This window comes from Melanerpes formicivorus, unplaced genomic scaffold, assembly GCF_026170545.1.
Source record: "Melanerpes formicivorus ecotype bairdi unplaced genomic scaffold, bMelFor1.0.p_v2 SCAF_3, whole genome shotgun sequence".
Lineage (NCBI taxonomy): Eukaryota > Metazoa > Chordata > Aves > Piciformes > Picidae > Melanerpes > Melanerpes formicivorus.
Genome location: NW_027142355.1, coordinates 26,931,304 through 26,952,433, shown reverse-complemented (window position 1 = coordinate 26,952,433; position 21,130 = coordinate 26,931,304). Strand labels below are relative to the sequence as shown.

Below are 21,130 nucleotides of genomic sequence, written 5' to 3'. Positions count from 1 at the left end.
CAGCCTGGCTTAGGAGACCACCAAAGCTCATGCACAGAGATTAGCACCCAAAAAACCCCTTGTGTAGAGCATAGAGAGGCCAAAAGCAGCATTTCAAAATCCACACCAAGTCACCGTGGCTTAGGTGACCACCCAAAGCTCAGGGCAGAAGTCTGTGTATAGAGATCAGCACCCAAAAAAGCCCATGTAGAGGCCTGAGAGGTCAAGAGCAGTGTTTCTAAACACCACACCAGGCCAGCATGGCTTAAGTGACCACTCAAAACTCAGGGCAGAAGTCTGTGCACACAGGTCAGCACCCAAAAAAGCTTGTGTAGAGCACAGAGAGGTCAAGAGCAGCATTTTCCCTGTGCTGTTTTTAAACCACTGGGAAACCTACCTAATGGAAAAAGATCTCCCAAGTCCTCCTGCAATGGTACCAGCCAGATAAGATTAGGCTCCACATAATGTTTATTCCTTCTCCCTGCCTAAACACCCAAAAGCCTGTGAGTGGGACCACAAATTTCAACCACACTGCCCTCATTTCAGGGACTACCTTCTTGTGCAAGTGATCATGTGCCTGCCATGCACCACAGATTGAGAAATGGTGACTGGAGATGAAGAAGAGGGCACTAGGGCAAGACCTCTGCCCTACTCATTCACACAGTACCCCTGCAGACTGGGACAACTGGTTTAGTGTGTGGCTGCTCTCCATTTGAGGGGCACAGCTTCTGCCTCTCTATAACTCCCTGACAGGAGGGGGGAGCCAGGAGGGGGTTGGTCTCTTCTCACAAAGTGACAGGAAGAGAGGAAATGGTCTCTAGTTGCACAAGGAAACTTTTAAGTTGGACATCAGAAGAAACTTGTTCCCTGGAACAGGCTCCTCAGGGAGATGGGAGGTGCTGGAGGTGCTCAAAAGCCATGTAAATGTGGTGCTGAGGGACACAGTTTAACACCAGACTTGGTATAGTTAGGGAATGGTTGGTTGGAAAAAGACCTTTAAGATCAAGTCCAATTCTGTGGTTTTAAGTGCAGCACTCTCAGGTCAGTAAGCTCTTACTGGGAAAGGCAAAGACTTGTTTTTTTATGCAAAGGGGACTACAGGGGAGCTGGGGAGGGACTTCTCACAAAGGCCTGTTGTGACAGGATGAGGGGAAATGGCTTTGAGCTGGAAAAGCTGGATTTACACTGAAGATTAGGAAGGAATTCTTTACACTGAGGGTGGTGAGACACTGGAACAGGTTGCCCAGGGAGGCTGTAGATGCCCCCTTCCTGGAGGTGTTCAAGGCCAGGTTGGGCAAGGCCTTGAGCAACCTGATCTAATGGAAGGTGTCCCTGCCCATGGCAAGGGGGTTGGAACTAGGTGACCTTTAGAGTCCCTTCCAACCCAACCCATTCTAAGATTCCATCAAATTTGGAGGCTAGGAGCCCAAATAGATTAGGACTCACACTAGGAGGCAAATAAAAGCTGTGCAGTCACCATGGAGGCATTCACAGACAGCGTGGTGGTGGTGATGCGAGGAGCTGGGTAACATCATCTTGCCCACAGCAGAAGTGGAACAGTTTATGTTACCATACTCCAATTCTAGCAGCTCTTCAAAACAATGCCATAAATCATTCTATGGCAGCTTCACAAGGGGGAAGATCAGGACAGCAAAATGTGTCTGGTAGATGATGGAAAACAGCGGTGGAGCTAAAAAACTCAGGATCCTCCTGCTCAAGAGTGAACTGCTGAGAGGTTTCTTCTTGAAGGGGGAAAGAAAACCCCAAAACTGAGGGGTCCCTTCTTGGAAAGGGAAAAAAAAGGAGGGGGGAGGGGGGGAATGAATTCAAAACACCAGTCTAAACTGGTGGATAAGAATAACAACATCTAGAAAGCCACACACAAAGCTTTGCCCAGTATCAGCTCATCTCATGGCTTAGGTGCAACCATCACCTGATGCCCAGGGCTTCAGAGACTGGCACAGAAGGCAGCAAATCTGTGCCAAGCCAGGCTGAAAACACCAATACACAGCCCCCTCCCCCCCTGCCCCATTTTGTCAGGCTGCTCCCATTCTCCTGATAGATAGTAAGAGATGAATCTGCGTCAGACCCGAGTGGAGACAGGGATACAAATGACTTGAGAGGTGTCTCGGTTTTCCCCTTAGACAAAGCCAAGTGTATTGGGAAGAACAAGCATCTTCACATCCCTAGGTCAGAAGAAGGATCAACACAACAGAGAGGGAAGAGCATGCTCAGAATGGTCACAGGCAATAAGTGACTCATGAAATTCTAAGCAGCAGAATGTAAAGCAAGCCAGAGACAGGAGCTGGAAGTAAAAATAGCAGCTGCAGTTGAGGAAAAAAAATTAAGCAGAGGCCAGGAGGGATCTGGTAAATCCTGGCTGGAGATGAACATTGCTTCATCCCTGTCCTGGCTGTCACAATGCCTCCTTATAGAGACACACACACACAAAATGCTTCCATATGTTTTGTGTGCATAGGAGGCATTTCATTTTCACAGCAGCACAGAATGGCTTGAGTTGGAGAGGACCTGGAAGATGGTCTAGTTCCACTCCCCCTGCCATCTGCAGGGACACCTCCCACTAGGCCAGGTTGCTCAAAGCCTCATCCAACTGAAACAATTCTGTGATTCTGTAGATCTGCAGCTGTGCCATTTGGTTATTAAGAAAACAGGAGTGACGCAAGTGCTGGCTGGAACCTGATGATCTTTAAGGTCCCTTCCAACCCTAAACCATTCTATGATTCTGCATTTCAGCAGATTTTAGCATTAGAATGGCTCTGGCTGGGAAAGCTGTCCCAGGTCATCAAGTCCAACCATCAACCCAACACTGCCACGGCCATTAATACACGTCCCACAATACCATGTCTGTGTGTTCTCTGAACACCTCCAGGGATGGTAACTCCAGCACCTCCCTGGGCAGCCTGCTCCAATGCCTGACCACTCCTGCAGTGAAGAAGTTTTTCTTAATATCCACCCTAACCCTCCCCCCAGCAGAGTTTCAGGACAATCCCTCTTGTGCCAGACTTCTTCCAGGTCCGTGTTTCTACTGTTGCTATCAAGAGCAACACTGAGCTTCCTCCTGTGTTTATGGCATCTCCAGCTCCTGGCATGGGTTAAGGACTATTAAAAACACACAAAATCTTCACAAAGTGTTCTCCTGACCTGGGAGCTCACAAAAGTGCTTTGCAAGTCTCCTTTGAGATAAAGCAGGAAGAGACAACGCAGAAAAATCAGCCTGAAGATATTAAATACCAGAAGGAAGGGGAAAAGCAGGGAAGCAATGCCAGCAAGGTTCCCCAAAATCATAAACAGCTCAAAACAGAGGCTAGGAGAAAGCAAAAATGGAGCCAAACATCTATCAGGGGAGTGTGTCAGGTTCTCATAAGCATAAAGAGATCTTCACATTAAGAGCAGCTTCAGACAGCAACTGGGGAATTGGCTTTGTTCCAACAACCTGCTCAAGTCGAGGTGGTTTGTTTGAACCCTGAAGGTCTCAGTATTTAGGGATCGTGAGTGAAGTTACATCATCTCAGTGGGAGCACTGAAGCCCAGAGCCAACACAACAGCTCTACATCTGGGTCCAGTTAGATTTGGGTCTTCCTAGGATGCCAGCAATGTGCCCTCATGGCCAAGAAAGCCAAAGGTCTCCTGGGGTGCATGAAAAAGAGTGACTAGCAGGTCAAGGGAGGTTCTTCTCTCCCTCTTCTCTGCCTTTGGGAGGACACAGATGGAGTACTGGGTCCACTTTTGGGCTCCCCAGCTCAGGAGAGACAAGGAACTAGATGCTGAGGGGCCTGGAGCATCTCTGTGAGGAGGAAAGGCTGAGAGCCCAGGGGCTGTTGAGCCTGCAGGGGAGAAGCCTGCAAGGTGATCTGAGCAATGCTCAGCAAGACCTAAAGGGTGGGGGGCAAGAGGATGTGGCCAGGCTCTTGTCAGTGGTGCCCAGCAACAGGACAAGGGGCACAAACTGGAAACCAGGAGGTTCCATCAGGAGAAAGTTGTTGCCTTTAAGCCCTGAAGTAGGCTGCCTAGAGAGGCTGCAGAGTCTCCTTCTCTGGAGAGATTCCAAACCCAGCTGGGCAATCTGCTGTGGGTGATCCTGCTTTATCAGGGGGGTTGGACTGGATGATCTCCAGGGGTCCCTTCCAACCCCCACCATGCTGGGATTCTGTGATTTCCCTTTTTCCTGTATGCTTTATAGCTCTGGTTCAGGGAGGGGAGATGGGAAAAAACAATCATCTTGCTCCAATATGGGATCTGCCCAAATACAGCAAAGATGAAGCAAGGAACAGGCAGTGCCTGGATGTGATGAAACACTGGAAGCTCTCCCAGGAACTGCTCTTTTCACACACATCCCAGGAAGGTTTAGGGCTTTAAGCAGAGGCATTACCTGCGTTGTCAGGAGAGCACTGGCCCTGGGGAAGTGTCATTTAATAGACTACAGAGATAATTATCAGCCTGAGGAGGGCAGGAAATAAATACCACACATATTTGAGAAGGGAACTGCAGATACAGCAAGGGAGCAAAGATTTGGCAAAAGATGAGCCACCACACTGAGCAAAGGTTTCTGCTGGAGACCCTCAAAGGTGAAGAAGACTGTGGCTTATATAAAGCATGGATTACAGCAGTTTCACAAAATCCTAAGGGTTGGAAGGGCCTCTGGAGATCATCTAGTCCAGCTCCCATGATAAAGCAGGGTCACCAAGAGCAGGCTGCATGGAAACACAGTGTTTAGGTGGGTTTGAAATCTCTCCAGAGAAGGAGATTCCACAGCCTCTCTGAGCAGCCTGCTCCAGTGTTCTACCAGCCTCAAAGAAGAGAAGTTCCTCCTCCTGTTCCAGTTTGTATCCATTACTGTCACTGGGCACCACTGGAAGACTCTGGCCCCATCCTCTTGAGACTGACCTTTAAGTATTGATAAGCATGGACAAATTTGATAAACTAAATAGCTGCTTTTCCTTTAATATCACTTGGATTTACCTCCTTTTATTAATCAATCTTGAATGGCTGATAAATCAAACTGGGTCAGACACTTCTGACCAGGCCAGGCTGGATGGGGCCCAGGAAGGTCTTGGATGTTCCCTCACTGGAGGTGTTCAAGGCCAGGGAGGACAGGACCTCGACCAACCTGGTCTAGTGGAAGGTGTCCCTGTCCATGGCAGGGGGGGTTGGAACTAGATGATCTTTAAGGTCCCTTCCAACTCAAGTCATTCTATGATTTTATGATCCTGTGACATGGACCACTACTCATTCAGGGGTTTTAAACAACAAAGCCCACACTTGCTTAGATGACAAAGCTGGAATCTGCTCTAAAAAAACAACCCAAACCCTTTTCTATATAGGTTTGTGAGGAGGAGGGCACCAACCCTTCCCATACATCACACACTGAGCCATGCTGGGATAAAAGCAATCTGACTGGCTTAGAGAGCAACTATTAGCAGCTGGTTTTCAGCAGCAGCTTTCTTGAACACATGGATTTGCTGCAAAAAAAAAAAGTAGTCCACACCACTTTCAAGACTCTGTTAAGGTCTTCTAAGATGGGAAGAAAATGTTAGCCTGCAGTACCAGAGGAACAAGGGAAGCTGCTAGGACAGCATTTTCTTGGCTTTAAGCCTCAACATAAAAGCATCATTTGTTAAAGGGAAGGAAACTGCTGGATTCTGTGCTCTATACAAGCCAGTGACTTCCACAGGCAATTTGAACTCCACATGTTGTCACCACAGTGGGGAGCTACCAGGTGCTGAGAACAGAAGGGCTGCAAACAAGCCACACATGTGCTTGAGATGACCTTCTGTCCATTTATGAGCTCCACCATCTCTAAAATCCTTCACTTCCACATCTTCACACATCAGAGGCTGCCACGGCAATGCCCTACTAATTCCTACCCCTGTGTTATCTGGAGCTCAAGCTGGGGCAGGACACCCATGCTCACTGGAACAGGAAGGGAAGATGATCTTGTGTCTTTTACCAGCTCTCAGTTCAGCTCTGAAACTATCTGTAATGTCCAAACCAGTATCAGGCACTGCACACCCAGCCTGCCTCTGAAAGCAGATTGGGCTGGCCCAGAGGAAGGGGCTGAGACGTCACTTGGCTCTGGCTTCTCCAGATAAGCTGGGCTGGGGCAGAAATGGGAACCAGAGAAAGAAAAACAAACCTCTTCCTGCAGCCAGCTGGAAGTTTCCCAAGGTCCTAGAGCTCTTGTTGGAGCTTCCACTCCCCAGCTCTTTCCCCTCCCTGCAGGAGAGCCAAGTCCTGCTTTGCTAAGCCAGCTCTTCGCTATCCTAAACTATTTGTTCCACCTAAAGCCTCAGCTGCAGTCTGCTTCACCCAGGAGGTAACTTGGGCTCCCAGAAGATACAAAGGCCCTAGAGGAAAAGCCAGCAGCATTTGGGGAGCTCAGCAAGAGAAGAGGTAGGTTTCAGCCTCTCCAAGAGGGACTCACAGGGCGAGGGAAGCATGATAAAATCATGAAATGGTTTGGGTAGGAAGCCCACCCACCATGGCTAGGGACACCTTCCACTAAACCAGGCTGATCATTCAACCTGGCCTTGAACACCTCCAGCTGGGGAGGGGCATCTACAACCTCCCTGGATAACCTGTCCTAGTGTCTCACCACCCTCACTCTGAAGAATTTCTCCTTAATCTCCAGTCTAAATCTCTCCTCTTTCAGCTCAAAGCCATTGTCCCTCATCCTATCACTACATGCCCTCGTAGAAAAGTCCCTCTTGTAAGCTCCCCTCTCTTGCAAAGCAAGATACAACGATGAGTCCAGAACAAGGCAGTCACAACACAACAGGTGTAAGCAAGCTGTTGAGCTGAAGCTGCTGGACTAAAAGGAAGACACCAAAAATGCAGTAGAATAAACATTTAGAATAAACCAAGCCAGGTTGGAAGAGACCTTCAAGATCATCGTGTCCAACCCATCAACCAATCCAACACCACCCAAACAGCTAACCCATGGCACCAAGCACCCCAACAAGTCTCCTCCTGAACACCTCCAGCGATGGTGACTCCACCACCTCCCCGGGCAGCCCATTCCAATGGGCAATCACTCTCTCTGTATAGAACTTCTTCCTAACATCCAACCTAAACCTCCCCTGGCGCAGCCTGAGACTGTGTCCTCTTGTTCTGGTACTGGCTGCCTGGGAGAAGAGACCAACATCCGCCTGTCTACAACCTCCCTTCAGGTAGTTGTAGAGAGTGATAAGGTCAACCCTGAGTCTCCTCTTCTCCAGGCTAAGCAATCCCAGCTCCCTCAGTCTTTCCTCATAGGGCTTGTATTAGAAGGGACAAAGCAACTAGACCAGAGAATACCCCCCTCTGCAACCCCCTCATGCTGACAAGGAGAAAAGGCCATCCTTGTGGTGTCAGTTCTGAAAACACAGCTGGGCCAGCTCTGAGCTCAGGCTGCCTCCAAGCCAAACCCACCAAAACGTCCAACACCTTTTGCACAACTCAACAGAACCCAAATCAAGAGCACTATAAATACACATTTATAAATACACATATAGACACACAGCCAACATGGAGCTCTGTTGGTCTCACAGGCTACTGGAGTTTGGTTTTTTACTTTAAGCCAATGATTTCTGATACACCCAAAAAGAACATGAAGGAGAAAGAAAACTAACTGTGACTAGTATCAAAATAAACTGAGGTTCACATGCCCAGCTGTCTGTAGCCACCTCAAATACTGGGGTCAGTTTTGGGTCCCTCACTCCAAAAAGGACATTGAGGTGCTGAGGCATGTCCACAGAAGAGCAACAAGGCTGGTGAAGGGTCTGTAGAGAACAAGTGCTGTGAGGAGCAGTTGAGGGAAATGGGGTGGTTTAGCCTGGAGAAGAGGAGGCTGAGGGGACACTGGCTTGCTCTCTACAACTCCCTGGAAGAAGGTTGCAGTGAGGTGGGGGTTGGCCTCTCCTCCCTAGAATCAGGTGATAGAATGAGAGGAAATGGGCTGTATTTGTGCCAGGGGAGGTTTAGGTTGGATAGCAGGGAAAATTTCTGTACTGGAATATTGGTTAGGCATTGGAACAGGCTGCCAAGGTGTGATGGGTTACACCCATCCTGAAAGCACGGGGCGGGGGGGAGGGCTTGTGAAAGCTTTGCCCTCCCTGGAGGGGGTTTTCCCCCTGGGAAACTGAGTTAGTCTGTTCCACTCCCCCTCCCTGTCCAGCAAGCCTATAAAAAGGAAGACACTGCAGCCATTGGAGCTCTTTTTTCTCCTGCCTTGCCTGGATGAGAGGACTGCTGCTGGCTTCCTGCTTCTCTGCCATGTGGTCAGGCCTGGTCCTCCTCCCTGCTACATGCACGCCTCTTCAAAGGAATTCAAAGGACTGGTTTTGTACACATTTTTTCCCATCCATCCTTGTTCTTTACCCTTGTGAACCCTTCCTGTTATTGTTTTATATATATAAAGAAAATTTTTACCTCTCCACTTCCAAACCAACTCCAAATTATTTCTCAGTGGATTTGCCCCCTTCCCTTTCTTCTGCATCCACCTTTTTTGCATCCCACCCCCAGTCTGAGCTCTTAAATCCCAGTTAAGGTTCAAACCACCACACAAGGGCAGTGATAGAGTCATCATATCTGGAGGTATTCAAGAAACATGTGGACTGTCACTTTTTACTAGTGAGAAGAGACCTGATGCTTCTCTTCCCCTCAGAGCTGCATGTTCTCTATTTCTGCACACTGAATTAAGAGAAGACTAAGACCCTTTCAGCCATGTATCTATTTGGGCTGTGGAGGGGAGATAACTTTGGGGACATGGTTTAGTAGCCATGGTGAGGTTAGGTCGATGGTTGCACTAGATCTGAGAGGTCTTTTCCAACCAAAATGATTCTATGATTCAGATTGGCAACATAACAGCACCCTGGTATTGTGGAACTTGAGAATCAGGGAGGGAAAAATGGCACCAAATAACTCATCAATAATCTCCACCAGGTTTATAGCAAGCTTCAGAGCTGACTCAAGAGGAAGGAGAAACAGGTTGGCATAGCTGCAGAAGTTACTCAGCTGTGTGCACATTTTTGTGGTTCAGCTGAGGTTCTGACAGAGGAAAAAGAAAGAACTCCAACAAGGTAAAGGAGGGTCTAAAAATGATGCCTCTCTTTCCCAGAAGGCACAGCTCAACATTTGGAACTAGACAGATTATTCCTCACACCAGAGAGATCTTAAGCAGAAGGCACTTGTAGTGTAAGAGCCTATTTTACCAGAGCAGCCAACACTTATCAACTCCAAATCAAGATGCTGATGCTGGAGGGGACCCATCTCGTCCAACCCATATAGTCATGTTTTCACATCAGCTCTCCCCAAGCAGTTTTCTCAGTTCTTTGGCCTGACCACAAGCACACCCTTCTGAGGGAGAAGCACTGAGTTACCAGCACTTACTTCATGACATGAGAGATGCTGGACCTTCACGCATCTGGCTCCAGTTATTCAAGCAATACTGGCTATTTGAGTGATAGCTTAAGTGCTTGGAATGAAGTTAAGACACCAGAAGACATCCAAGTTAGATCATCAGTAGCCAAGGACAACGATAAGATCATAGAATCTTAGAATGGTTTGGGTTGGAAGGGACCTCAAAGATCACTTCCTAATTCCAAACCCTCTGCAATGGACAAGGATACCTCCCCCACTAGATCAGGTTACTCAAGGACTCATCCAGCCTGGCCTTGAACACTTCCAGGGAGGGGGCATCTACAACTTCCCTGGACAACCTGTTCCAGCGACTCACCACCCTCACTGTAAAGAATTTCTTCCTAATCTCCAGTCTCCATCTCCCCTCTTCCAGCTCAAAGCCATTGCCCCTAATCCTATCACTACAAACCCTTGTAGAAAGTCCCTTCCCAGCTTTCTTGTAGGCCCCTTTCAGGTATTGGAGGATGGATCCAATCTAAAGAACATCTTACCACACTTCCAACCTGCTCTTAAAGGATAAACACACCTGTGACAAGTCTAATCTGCTGCAGTTTTTCTAGAGATGTGCCCCTGCTGCTATGTTCTTCCACACATGCATCACCTAATCCAAGAGGACAGAGGCTTCAGCTCCTGTCTTCCACTTCCATCCACATTCAGTCCCAAAAGCAAGGTTCATCCCCAAGGTAATGAACATAGAATCACAGAATGGTTTGGGCTAGAAGGGACCTTAAAGATCATCTAGTTCCAATCCCCCTGCCACACAGGCAGAGAAACCTTCCACTAGACCACACTGTTCAAGGCCTTAGCCAACCTGGCCTTGAAAGCCTCCAGGGCAGTATTCAAAAGCACACAGCGGAGTCAGCTTGTCACTATGTGAATGTGCCACCAAATCACACTTCCAGCTCCTGGTCCTTCACCTAAAAGGCCAAACTCGCTGTCTGCCTGGCACATGATAGCTGGAAGTCTATGCTAAAAGCATTCTGCAGACTCCAAGTAAAGTTGTTGCCCCAAGGGTTGGTGCAGCTTCACCTGCCACAATGGTACAAGCAATAACATCTGTAGAAACACCACCAGGTTTTGGACAAAATGATTATTGATTACCTATAGATGGGGATTTGAACGGGTATTTATCAGGAAGGTCGACTCTAACTTTCCATACTCCACCTTCGTATGGTGCTGCAAGGAAAGAAATGCAGATGTTAGGCACTTCTTCACTCAAGAGAAAAGAAACAGCACTACAGCACTGAGGAAAACACATCTTTGGAAGAATACTTGGCTCCATCAGGGGGTAAAGATTTCATATCAAATCTCCTACGGTTCCTCCTGCACTGCCTGACATGAACAAGATGATTTTTAACTGATACTGCAGAAGATCTCAGCACAGAGACACAAGAGCCTTGTTCAAAACAGAGACTTTAGAATAATCCACTTAGCATAAAATGGCTTAGGTTGGAAGGGACCTTAGAGATCACCTACTCCAACCCCCCTGCCATGGGCAGGGAAGCCTTACAAATAGACTTGGTTGCTCAAGGCCTCACCCAGCCTGGTCTCAAACCCCCCCCAGGGAGGGGACTTACCTTCAAAGTTGTTACTAAATTAAGGCACTCATGACTTAGCCACTACAAAACCCCTTTTTAATTATGAACTCCACAAAAAATTTAGGTGACTGCCAAAACCTGTGAGTCAGATTTAGAAGAATTAAGGATCAATACTGAAGGCCATAGCAGAGGGCTTAGCTGTCCGAGGGTAGAATCCAGCTCTGCTCAGCCCCAAGGGAGGTGCTTCATCTGCTCATAGTTGTCATTCCTCCCCACCCTTGAGGGATAAGCCTTCAGGAATTGCTACCCTTTGATTTCTTACTCCCCTTTTGGTTTGCTCATCTCTTCTTTTCCACTCCAAAAGAATGTGTCATTTCCCTGGTCCCCACCATGAGCTACGATGTTGTTTTTACAGGAGGAGGGCTGGGGCAGATACTTACTTCCTTGTGGTCCGTAAAACTTCACGACGAATTCATTGAGTCCTCCTAAGATTGTGACCTCATGTTTGCTCTCAATACTGATGCAGCAAGTCAAGGAAAACATTATAGTGCAGGGAATCAAAACTCATTGACTCAGGTCTGGGTAAGCTTGCTAGAAGCCTGTCAAACCAAAGAGGTTAAACCCAAACATTCAAAATATTCATTCTGTGGCCTGCAACAGTCTTGATGCATCTAAGCTACAGTGACAAAAGGAAATGGCCTCAAGTTCCACCAGAGGAGATTTAGGTTGGTTATTAGAAGAAAAATTCTTCACTAAAAAATGTTCTTGAAGACTGAAACAGGCTGCCCAGGAAGGTGGGCAGAGATGTAGTGCTGAGGGCCATGGTTTAGCACCAGGACTTGGGAGATGGACTTCATGATCTTGAAGGTCTTTTCCAACTGAAATGATTCAATGATTCTAAGTGACCACACCACCACATTAACAGCCACTTCTGCAGGCTGAAGGATTCCTCTTCCTGCATAAAGCCATCTTAAGATTGAATCATAGAATCATTTCAGTTGGGAAAACAAAATAATCCTGAGTTGAGCCCAACCATTCTCTTAACTCTAACCCAGGCTGGTGCTAAACCAGGTCCCTCAGCACCACATCTCTGTAGCTTGTAAACCCCTTCAGGGACAGAGATTCAACCACCTCCCTAGGGAGCCCGATTGAGTGTTTGAGAACCCTTTTTATGAAGAAGTTTCTTCTGATGTCCAACCTAAACCTCCCCTGGTGAAACTTGAGGGCATTTCTTCTTGTCCTATCACTTGTTACTAGTGAGAAGAGACCTGATGCTTCTCTTCCCCTCAGAGCTGCATGTTCTCTACTTCTGCACACTGAATTAAGAGAAGACTAAGACCCTTTCAGCCATGTATCTATTTGGGCTGTGGAGGGGAGATAAAAATCCAGCAACAGCTCCAAAGCCTCACCACACAGACACAAAACCCACAGGGCAGCTTGAAGGCGAGACCACGACATGGAGTAATCCTCCTTCTCTCCAGGGCTCAGAAGATGAGTATGAAGCAAGTCCCCGCTGCCAACAGCTCACATGAGATGTTTACTCTTCTGCTTAGATAAGAGGAGCAAAACTCACCCCAGTCCCTGCTCTGACAAACACTGATGAATTCAATTCTCCTTGGCTGCCTTCGGTGCTGTCAGACGGCCTCCCACAGCGCTGAAGCAAATTGCCCCAATCTCATGGTAATTTGACTTGCAAGACCAAAAAAGCCCAAACCAATAAAACCACCCAAAAACAACCCCCTTGTCTTCAGAGAGATGGCAGAAGGAGGAGATTGTCATGCTGCTCTGTTTCTTCACACTGAAATGAGAAGAATCAGAGCAGCAAAGCAGGGTGAGGGGTGGAGGGAGAGGGGCGAGGGACCTTCATTTCAAGCAAAGCTCAGTTAAGACAATTAGTGGTGATGTTTCAGCACCCAAGCCTGCTGAAGGATTCAGGCATAAATCAGGGTTAATGGATTGTGAATAATATCCTACAGCAATTACCTTTAATCAATAATCTTTATATGAATTATGAGGGAAGCATCAGGGAGAGGGAAAAAAAAAAACCACAACAGGAGAAAAATTCCAAAGGGTTTTCCCACCTGAACTCCAGGCTGTTCCAGCTTTGAACCACAGAGGATGATGCCCTTGTTTGAGGGACAAGGGCAATGGCTCAGAATATCTAATGAAAGATCCTTAATATCCCAGCAGCCAACTTGGCAGAAAATGTTCAGGCTAAGAGGAACCAAAGCCAGCTTCTCGTTTTACAACCAACATTTCTTCACTCTGATCCAAAAAGGTTTTCTGCTTTCAAGGCACAAAATTCACACAGATCATCACTTTGAAGAAGTTATGCAGACTGCTCACACCCTCATGGCATGGAGCAAACAGGTACCCATGTGTCTGGGCACATTCAGACACGCTCACTGAAACCCTCCTGATCCACCAGGAATGCATCTGCTTGGGTTCCACCAGCAGGACCCAATAATTCTCAGCTCAGAGCTATCCCTGATCTCACATTATGATCCATCAAGTGTGCTTAAGATGCATCACAAATTGCTTTAAGAGGCTCTTGTATCCAGAAGTGACAATGCCCAGTGGATAAGGAATTGGTTGGATGATCGCATCCAAAGGGTCTGTGGCTTGATATCCCGATGGAGATGGGTTACAAGTGGTGTCCCTCAAGGGTCTGTACTGGGAGCAGTGCTGTTCAGTATCTTCATCACTGATATAGGCAGCAAGATTGAGTGCACCCTCAGCAGGTTTGTTGACAAGACGGAAGGACATGATGCCATCCAGATGGACATGGATAGGCTGGAGAAACAGGCTCGGGAGAACCTCATGAGGCTCAATAAAGTGAAGTGTAAGGTCCTGCACCTAGGTTGGGGCAATCCTCAGTATCAGTCCAGGCTGGGGAATGATGAAATTGAGAGTGCCCTGCAGAAAAGGATGTGGGGTTGCTGTTGGACAAGAAGATGGACATGAGCCAGCCATAGGCATTTGCAGCCCAGAAGGCAAATGGCAGCCTGGACTCACTGCAAAGCAGCATGGCCAACACGTCAGGAGAGGTGGTTCTGCGCTCTGCTTTGTTCTGGTGAGGCCTCACCCGGAGTGCTACGTCCAGCTCTGGGGCCCCCAACACAGGAGGGACATGGACCTGCTGAAGCAGATTCAGAGAAGGGTCACAATGATGACAAGAGGCCTGGGAGAGCTAGGATTGTTCAGCCTGAAGAAAAGAAGGCTCCAGGGAGATCTTATAGAAGCATTTCAGTATCAGAAGACCACCTACAGGAAGGCTGAGGAGGGACTGTTTAAAAGGGCTTGTAGTGATAGGACAAGGGGCAATGGTTTGAAACCAGAACAAGATAGATTTAGGTTGGACATTAGGAAGAAGTTCTTCACAATGAGGTTGTGGGAATAGTGATACAAGTTACCTAGAAATGGGGGGGAGGCCCCCAGCCCTGGAGACACTGAAGGTCAAACTTGATGGGGCCCTGAGCACATCCATGTAGTTGGAGGTGTCCCTGCTTACTGAAGGAGCTGTTGGACAAGACCTTTGAGGGTCCCTTCCAAACTGATGCCTTCCAGTATTCTATGAATTCAACCCCAGAAGTCTGCTTGTGCACTCCTAAGCAGGAGATCCAAATCCCACCTGCAGAGTCCATCAGGATTTATTACAGTTCAAGTACAACTGCCAGACTGGATGGAGCTTTCCCACAGTGCCAGCTCCAAGAGTCTGGACACAAAAACTTCTTTCCCCTCTTTCTCATGGGGAGGGAGAGAAGTTTATAGTGGTTTGTTTTGGCTCCAAAGTTTTCCTGGTTCAGCAGAAGCTGCTGAAACTGCCCTAGAGTTGAATGACAAATTGTTTGCTGCACTAGGCAGCTACCCAAGAGCAGCTCACCACGGCCAGATTGATGCCTTATTGCCCCAAATGCAAGGGACTTCCCTTCCAAACTCCATATCTCATGAAGTTTGTGAAGAGGAGCTTCCCACCTAAGTGTTGCAGCCTGCTTCAGATCTGATGTCAAAGGACACTTGCCACCAGATCTCTTGATGATGTGAAGTTTTCAATACAGGCTTGGCTGAGTTGAAGTTCTTTTGACAACATACACAACAATCTCAGCTGGTGAAGGGTCTGGAGAACAAGTCTGGTGAGGACCATCTGAGGGAACAGGGATTACTTAGGCTGGAGAAAAGGAGGCTGAGGAGAGACCTCATTGCTTGCTACAACTCCCTGAAAGGAGGTTGCTGGGAGGTAAAGGTTGGTCTCTTCTCCCTAGTATCAAAACAAGAGGAAAGGACCTCAAATCCTGTCAGGGGAAGTTTAAGTTGGATATTAGGAAAAATTTCTGTACTGCAAGAGTGGTCAGGCACTGGAACAGGCTGCCCAGGGAGGTGGTGGAGTCACAGACCCTGGAGATATGCAAGAAATGTGCAGACGTTGCGCTTTGGGACATGGTTTAATGGCCATGGTGGTCTTAGGTTGGTAGCTGGACTCAATCTTAGAGGTCTTTTCCAACCCAAACAATTCTATGGTCTAATGGACTCCTAACTCCAGGTTCAGAAACAGGCTCATGCACAAACCCACCAGCTTTGATGACGCCCAAGAGTGAAACATTTAATACTGAAGCACATTAACACGTGCAGCAGCAGCACAGATCAGGTTCAACACAAATGGTTTCACTTAGGCCTAAATCAAATACCACTTAATAAAAACCAGCTCTCCCAGTCTGATCTTCAGACTGAGCTCCTGAGCAGCTGCAGCTCCTTGGCTCTGCCAGTTAATACCAACCATAAATTAAAGCAGAGCTTTCATTTCAGACTCAGCCCTAGATCAAAAAAAATACTAAAATACTAGTGAGTACCATGGGGCTGTTTCCATTACTGTCCCTGTTGTGGCAAGCACCTAAAATCCCTACAAAGAAACCAGCAAGTGAGTTGGGCTCACCCATGGGATACCTACTGGGGTGCAGACCCATCCACATTGTTAATGCAATGCAAGAGTTGGAGGCCAGACCAAAAGCCAAGTGAATTTCAGAAGCAATAAACTTGCTGCTGCCTCTGCTCTGGTGAGATGCCACCTGCAGTGCTGGAGCCAGCTCTGAAGTTCTTAGCACAGGACAGACATGGACCTGCTGAAGCAGGGCTAGAAGAGGGCACAACATTGATGGGAGAGCTGGGAGCTCTCTGCTGTGAGGCCAGGCTGACAGATTGGGGTTGTTCAGCCTGGAGAAGAGAAGGCTCCAGGGCCACCTTCTGGTGGCCTTTCAGGACTTCAACAAACCAAGATGACAGATGGAGACAGACTTTAGATTAGGAGCTGTTGAGGCAGAACAAGGGGTCAGGGGTTTAAAATAAAAGAGAAAGATTCAGACCAGAGAAAAGGAAGCTGTTCTTCACTGTGACAGTGGTGAGGAGAAAGTCCTTCCCACAGAGAGTCATTTGTCATTGGCATGGGCTGCCTGGGGAGGTGGTGGAGTCACCATCCCTGGAGGTGTTCAAGAGGGGCACTTGGTGCCATGGTCTAGTCATGAGGTCTGTGGTGACAGGTTGGACTTGATCTTTGAGGTCTCTTCCAACCTTGGTGATACTGTGAGACCCTGGCCCAGGTTGCCCAGAGAGGTGGTAGATGCTCCATCCCTGGAACCACTCCAGGTTAGGCTGTCTGGGGCTTTGAGCAACCTGCTCCAGTTGAAGGATATCCCCACTGACTGCAGGGGCGATTGACTAGATGACCTTTAAAGGTCTCTGCCAACCTAAAGCTGTCTGTGATTCTGCAACAAAGCCATTGTAGAAACACAGCAGAAATGTCTGTAAATGCATTAGCAGAACTAAGGAAGAAGTCCTTTCTCCTGGGCATGAGCTGAATTCCATGAGAACCTCCAACTTTCTAACACAAGTCGGATGAAACCATCTTCCCTTTCTCCTCTTCACTACAAAGAGTGGGCCAGGAATTTCAGATCTCAAAATCCCACTAACAAAATGATTGAGAACATTAGCAGAAGTGCATGGAGCTATTTCAGAAGGAAGAACATTTACATCTCACAAGCTCTTTCCATCTCCAGAAAGTCTTCAGAGAAGGAAGCATTTATTGCACAAGCTGGGACTCCAAGAACACCAGGAACCCAAAGTGGACCTCAAAGCTTCTCCATCCTGCGAAGCCATGCCAGGGAACTCTTTAGCAGCACACAGAAAAAGCACTGGGGAACCATCAGAAGGGATCAGACACATTCAAGGGACTCTCTGGACCATGCTCCCAGAGAATGCTTCAGCATAGCTTGTGGCAACATATCTCCAAGCAAAGAACACAGGCTCTGACCCAGCTATTTTCTCAGCTTAGATTTTTCCCACAAGACAGAAGTCTTACAAGCAAATCTCACACGAATTCTGTCCCAAATAACCAGCTGTCTCACATCCAAGAAAGAGCTGCCACTCTGGAGAGCCACAAGACTTAAGGAAAACAACTGTGCCTACATCACAATGAATTTGCCCTCCTGCATTCATATCTAGGTAGGGCCTGGTGCCAGGTCATGCAGCAAGCCCAAGCAGCTCCCAAGAAGAAATACTCCCAGGGCTTCAGTAAATGGAATATGGCTTCAGGAAAAGGGAATTAAGAATGGAGAGCAAGATTTCCGCAAGGTGCTCAGATTGCTCACAGAAGCCTCTCTGCATTTCTCCCAGGACAGCTACATTTGCATCCAAGATTCCCATCCACCTCTTCCACCAGCCACTGATGGAAATATGTGCAGAACCCCAGAATCCCAGTATGGTGGGGACTGGAAGGCTGAGTCTAACCCAAAACCCTTCCTGCACCAGTCACCCACAGCAGGTTACCCAGGATCACGATGGCCAGAGGGGGTTAGAAGCTCTCCAGAGGAGATTGTATGGCCTCTTTGGGCAGCCTGCTACAGGGGTCCACCACCCACACAGCAAGGAAGTCTTTCCTGATGGAACCTCCTGGCTTCCAGTGTGTGCCCACTACCCCCTGTCCTGTCACAGGACACCACTGACAAGAGTCTGGCTCCATCCTCTTGCCCCCCACCCTTTAGCTCTTGCTGAGCGTTGCTCAGATCTCCTCTCAGGCTGCTCTTCTCCAGGTTCAACAGCCCCAGAGCTCTCACCCCTTGCTCCTCACAGAGATGCTCCAGGCCCCTGAGCCTCTTTGGAGCCTCCACTGGACACTGTCCAGGAGTACCCTGTCTGTCCTGAACCAGAGAACTCAGAATTGGACCCAGGACTACAACTGTGGCCTCCCTTAGAGCAGATGAGAGGGGAAGGAGAACCTCTGGACCTCAAACACGCAGTCAGCATTTACAGGGAAGACCACAAAGCCCTCACTTTATTTTAGTCTAGTCTTGTCCAGACCAATTCCTCTGTGTCACTGCAGCCTTCTCTTACTGCACAAATGAATAATGAATGAGCAGGTAACAGATAAAGACTTTGACATGATTCTGGTGGCAATCAACTGGTTCATACTGGTAGTGCCTCGTTTCCACAGCAGGGTACACAGCTACAGCATGTACATAGGGGGTCAAGATGAAGAGCTACAAAACCAGCCTGGAACACATCACACGTGCTGAAATGTTGAACAAAAAGTCCCTTTCAAGGCTCTCAGCTTGCTCCTACTACTCGAGGTGACTTCTGGCCTTAGTGCTTTCATCTCCTTATTATCTCACTGCACTAATTTGACTTTGTGTCAAACAGAGCTGGTGTAAAAGTCAAGAGTAAAAGAGCAAAATTCAGAGACGAGTCAGGTTTCTAAGGGATGAGAAGTTCAAAAGCTTTACCTTAAGAGCACAGAAACCAGAAGGGAGTCTTGAGGACCTGGAGGAAAAAAGACCACATTATCTTTGTCCCAAGACTATTAAAGAGAATTTTAATGGCAGCAAGTGTCAAAAATATTTAGATGATGATATGGAAAGCAAGCTTATTTTCAAGAATCAGTTCAGAAGGGGTTGCTAGGAAAGAGACAGAAGGGAATTTTTTTTCTGCAGCTGATTACAGCCCCCTCAACAGTGCCTGAAAAGTGCCAGGAGCGCAAAAGGCCAGCGGTGCCACGGATTAGCATGACAGCAACATCCACAGCCCCCCTGGCAAGATCAAGGCTCTTTTGTTCAGGGCTGAGCTGGAAGGAAATAATTTCTTCAGTCAGAACGAAAAGTGATTGAAAGCATTTTGTCCATTCTGCATTGGGACACAAAAAAAAACCCCACCACAAACCAACAAAACCTTTTGAGTCTAGAGAGTGAGAGGCTGCCCAACCATCAGAATGAGATTGGTCATAGAATCACAGAATGGATTGAGTTGGAAGAGACCATAAAGATCACCTAGTTCCAAACCCTACCTGCCATGGGCAGGGATACCTCCCACTAGACCAGGTTGCTCAAAGCCTCATCCAGCCTGGCCTTAAAAACTTCCAGGGTTGAGGTGTCCACAAACTCTCTGGACAACCCATTCCAGTGTCACACCACCCTCACAGCAGAATCATTAGAATTGTTTCTACTGGAAAAGACCTTTGAGTCCAACCATCAACTCAACACCACCCTGGTCATTAAACCACGTCCCAAAGTGCTATGTCCACACATTTCTTGGACACCTCCAGGGATGGTGACTCCACCACCACCCTGGATGGCCTGTTCCAATGCCCGACCAAAAGAAATTCTTCCTCATGTCCAATCTAAATCTACCCTGCTCCAGTTTAAAACCACTGCCCCTCATCCTATCACCACAGGCCTCTATAAACAAGCCTTCTCCAGCTTTCCTGTAGCCCCCCTTAAGGTACAGGAGGGCCACGAGCAGGTCTCATCCTGGTCACTGCGAATTTGCCTATTCCATGGCTGAGGCCCCCATTCCCTCAACCTCATCTGGGATTGTCCACCACCTTAGGGCTGTATCTCCTCTGCAGTAATAAGAAAAGATGTTAGAACTCAACTTCACACCCAGATCTCCCTAATCCCAGATGAACATCACAGACAACAAGTGGGTGGCTTGTTTGTAGGGCTGAGTGGCTTTTTCCTGGCCAGTGTGTAGCCTGAATGCAAAAACAAATCGCCTCATTAAGTTCCTTCAAAATTCACAGAAGGTCTAAGCTTGGACAAAGCAGTTTTCCAGCTAAAAATATTGCACTGAAAAGAGCTTTGCCAGCTTGGGAGACACGCTGCCATGAGCAGTCCACCCCAAACACAAAGCAGAAAGGTGGAGTATGCCAGGGTCAAATAAAGGTGAGCATTTACCTACATGCACATAGGTTGATGTTCACCACCAGAAAGCAAATCATAGACATCAATAAGGTTGGAAAATATCTAAGATCAGGAAGTCCAACCATTCACCAAACACCATGAAAACCTTCTTTGCTGTGAGGGTGCTGGAGTAGGCTGCCCAGAGCCTCTGGAGAGCTTCCAACCCCACCAGGACACTGTGATTCTGGGCAAGCTGCTGTGGGTGTCCCTGCTTTAGCAGGGGTGGCTGGATTGGATGATCTCAAAGCTCTCTTCCAACCTGGTTAATTCTATTCTATCTTCAGAGGTCCTTTCCACCCTCTACTGTTCTGTGATGCTATCATGTAGTACTTGCATTACTACAGCTTCCATCAAGAGAAGTTTGTTACCATGGTGACTGTATCTACTGGTGGTGAACAGAGCATTTAACATACAAATCAAACTTCTCAAACAAGTGAGAAATGAGAAGGGAAACATCAGAAGGAGCTAACACAACCACTTCTCCCAGTCGTGTTGGGTAGAGTTGATTTCCTCTCTGTAAGGACTCAAGAAGCGCTGAAATGCTTCCGAAAGAGAAACCATGGTTGTAAAACCACAGAAGCGAGAGCATGGCCCCAAAGGGGTGCTAGACCCAACACCAAGCCCCAGATCTACCTGCAATTTGAGGTCTGTGATCTCCATCACATGATTTCTGAGAAGTTCTGCTAAGAGCATAGGGGTTTGTTCACACAGTTGGAACATGTATTATCATTGCTGTTAGAAAAGACCTTTAAGATCATCAAGTCCAACCCTTACCATTAATTTAGACTTCCCAAAGACAAGTATTACCTGGAGTTCTGGCCTCTTCCCTCCAGTGAAGCTTGATTTAGGTTTTGGTAGCCTTTTCTACCCCAAGTAATCTACAGAGTCATTTAGAAACTGCAGGCATGTCAGGTTACCTCAGCAACATAAACCCCCAACCATCTCCTCAAGGCTGTAAAGCCCTTGAGATGTGAC

The 21,130-nt window shown here is 47.7% G+C and overlaps 1 protein-coding gene across 1 annotated transcript in view; it reads right to left on the bottom strand.

Annotated features, from left to right (window-relative positions):
* The window catches only part of UBE2H (ubiquitin conjugating enzyme E2 H), a 66,287-nt gene that overhangs the window by 21,983 nt on the left and 23,174 nt on the right, over positions 1–21,130 (bottom strand). The window contains exons 2-3 of the mRNA XM_068169407.1: positions 11,375–11,451; positions 10,498–10,572 (exon numbers count right to left, since the gene is read on the bottom strand). Of these exons, the coding sequence (XP_068025508.1) occupies positions 10,498–10,572; positions 11,375–11,451 (152 nt within the window). The remainder of the gene's footprint in view (positions 1–10,497; positions 10,573–11,374; positions 11,452–21,130) is intronic.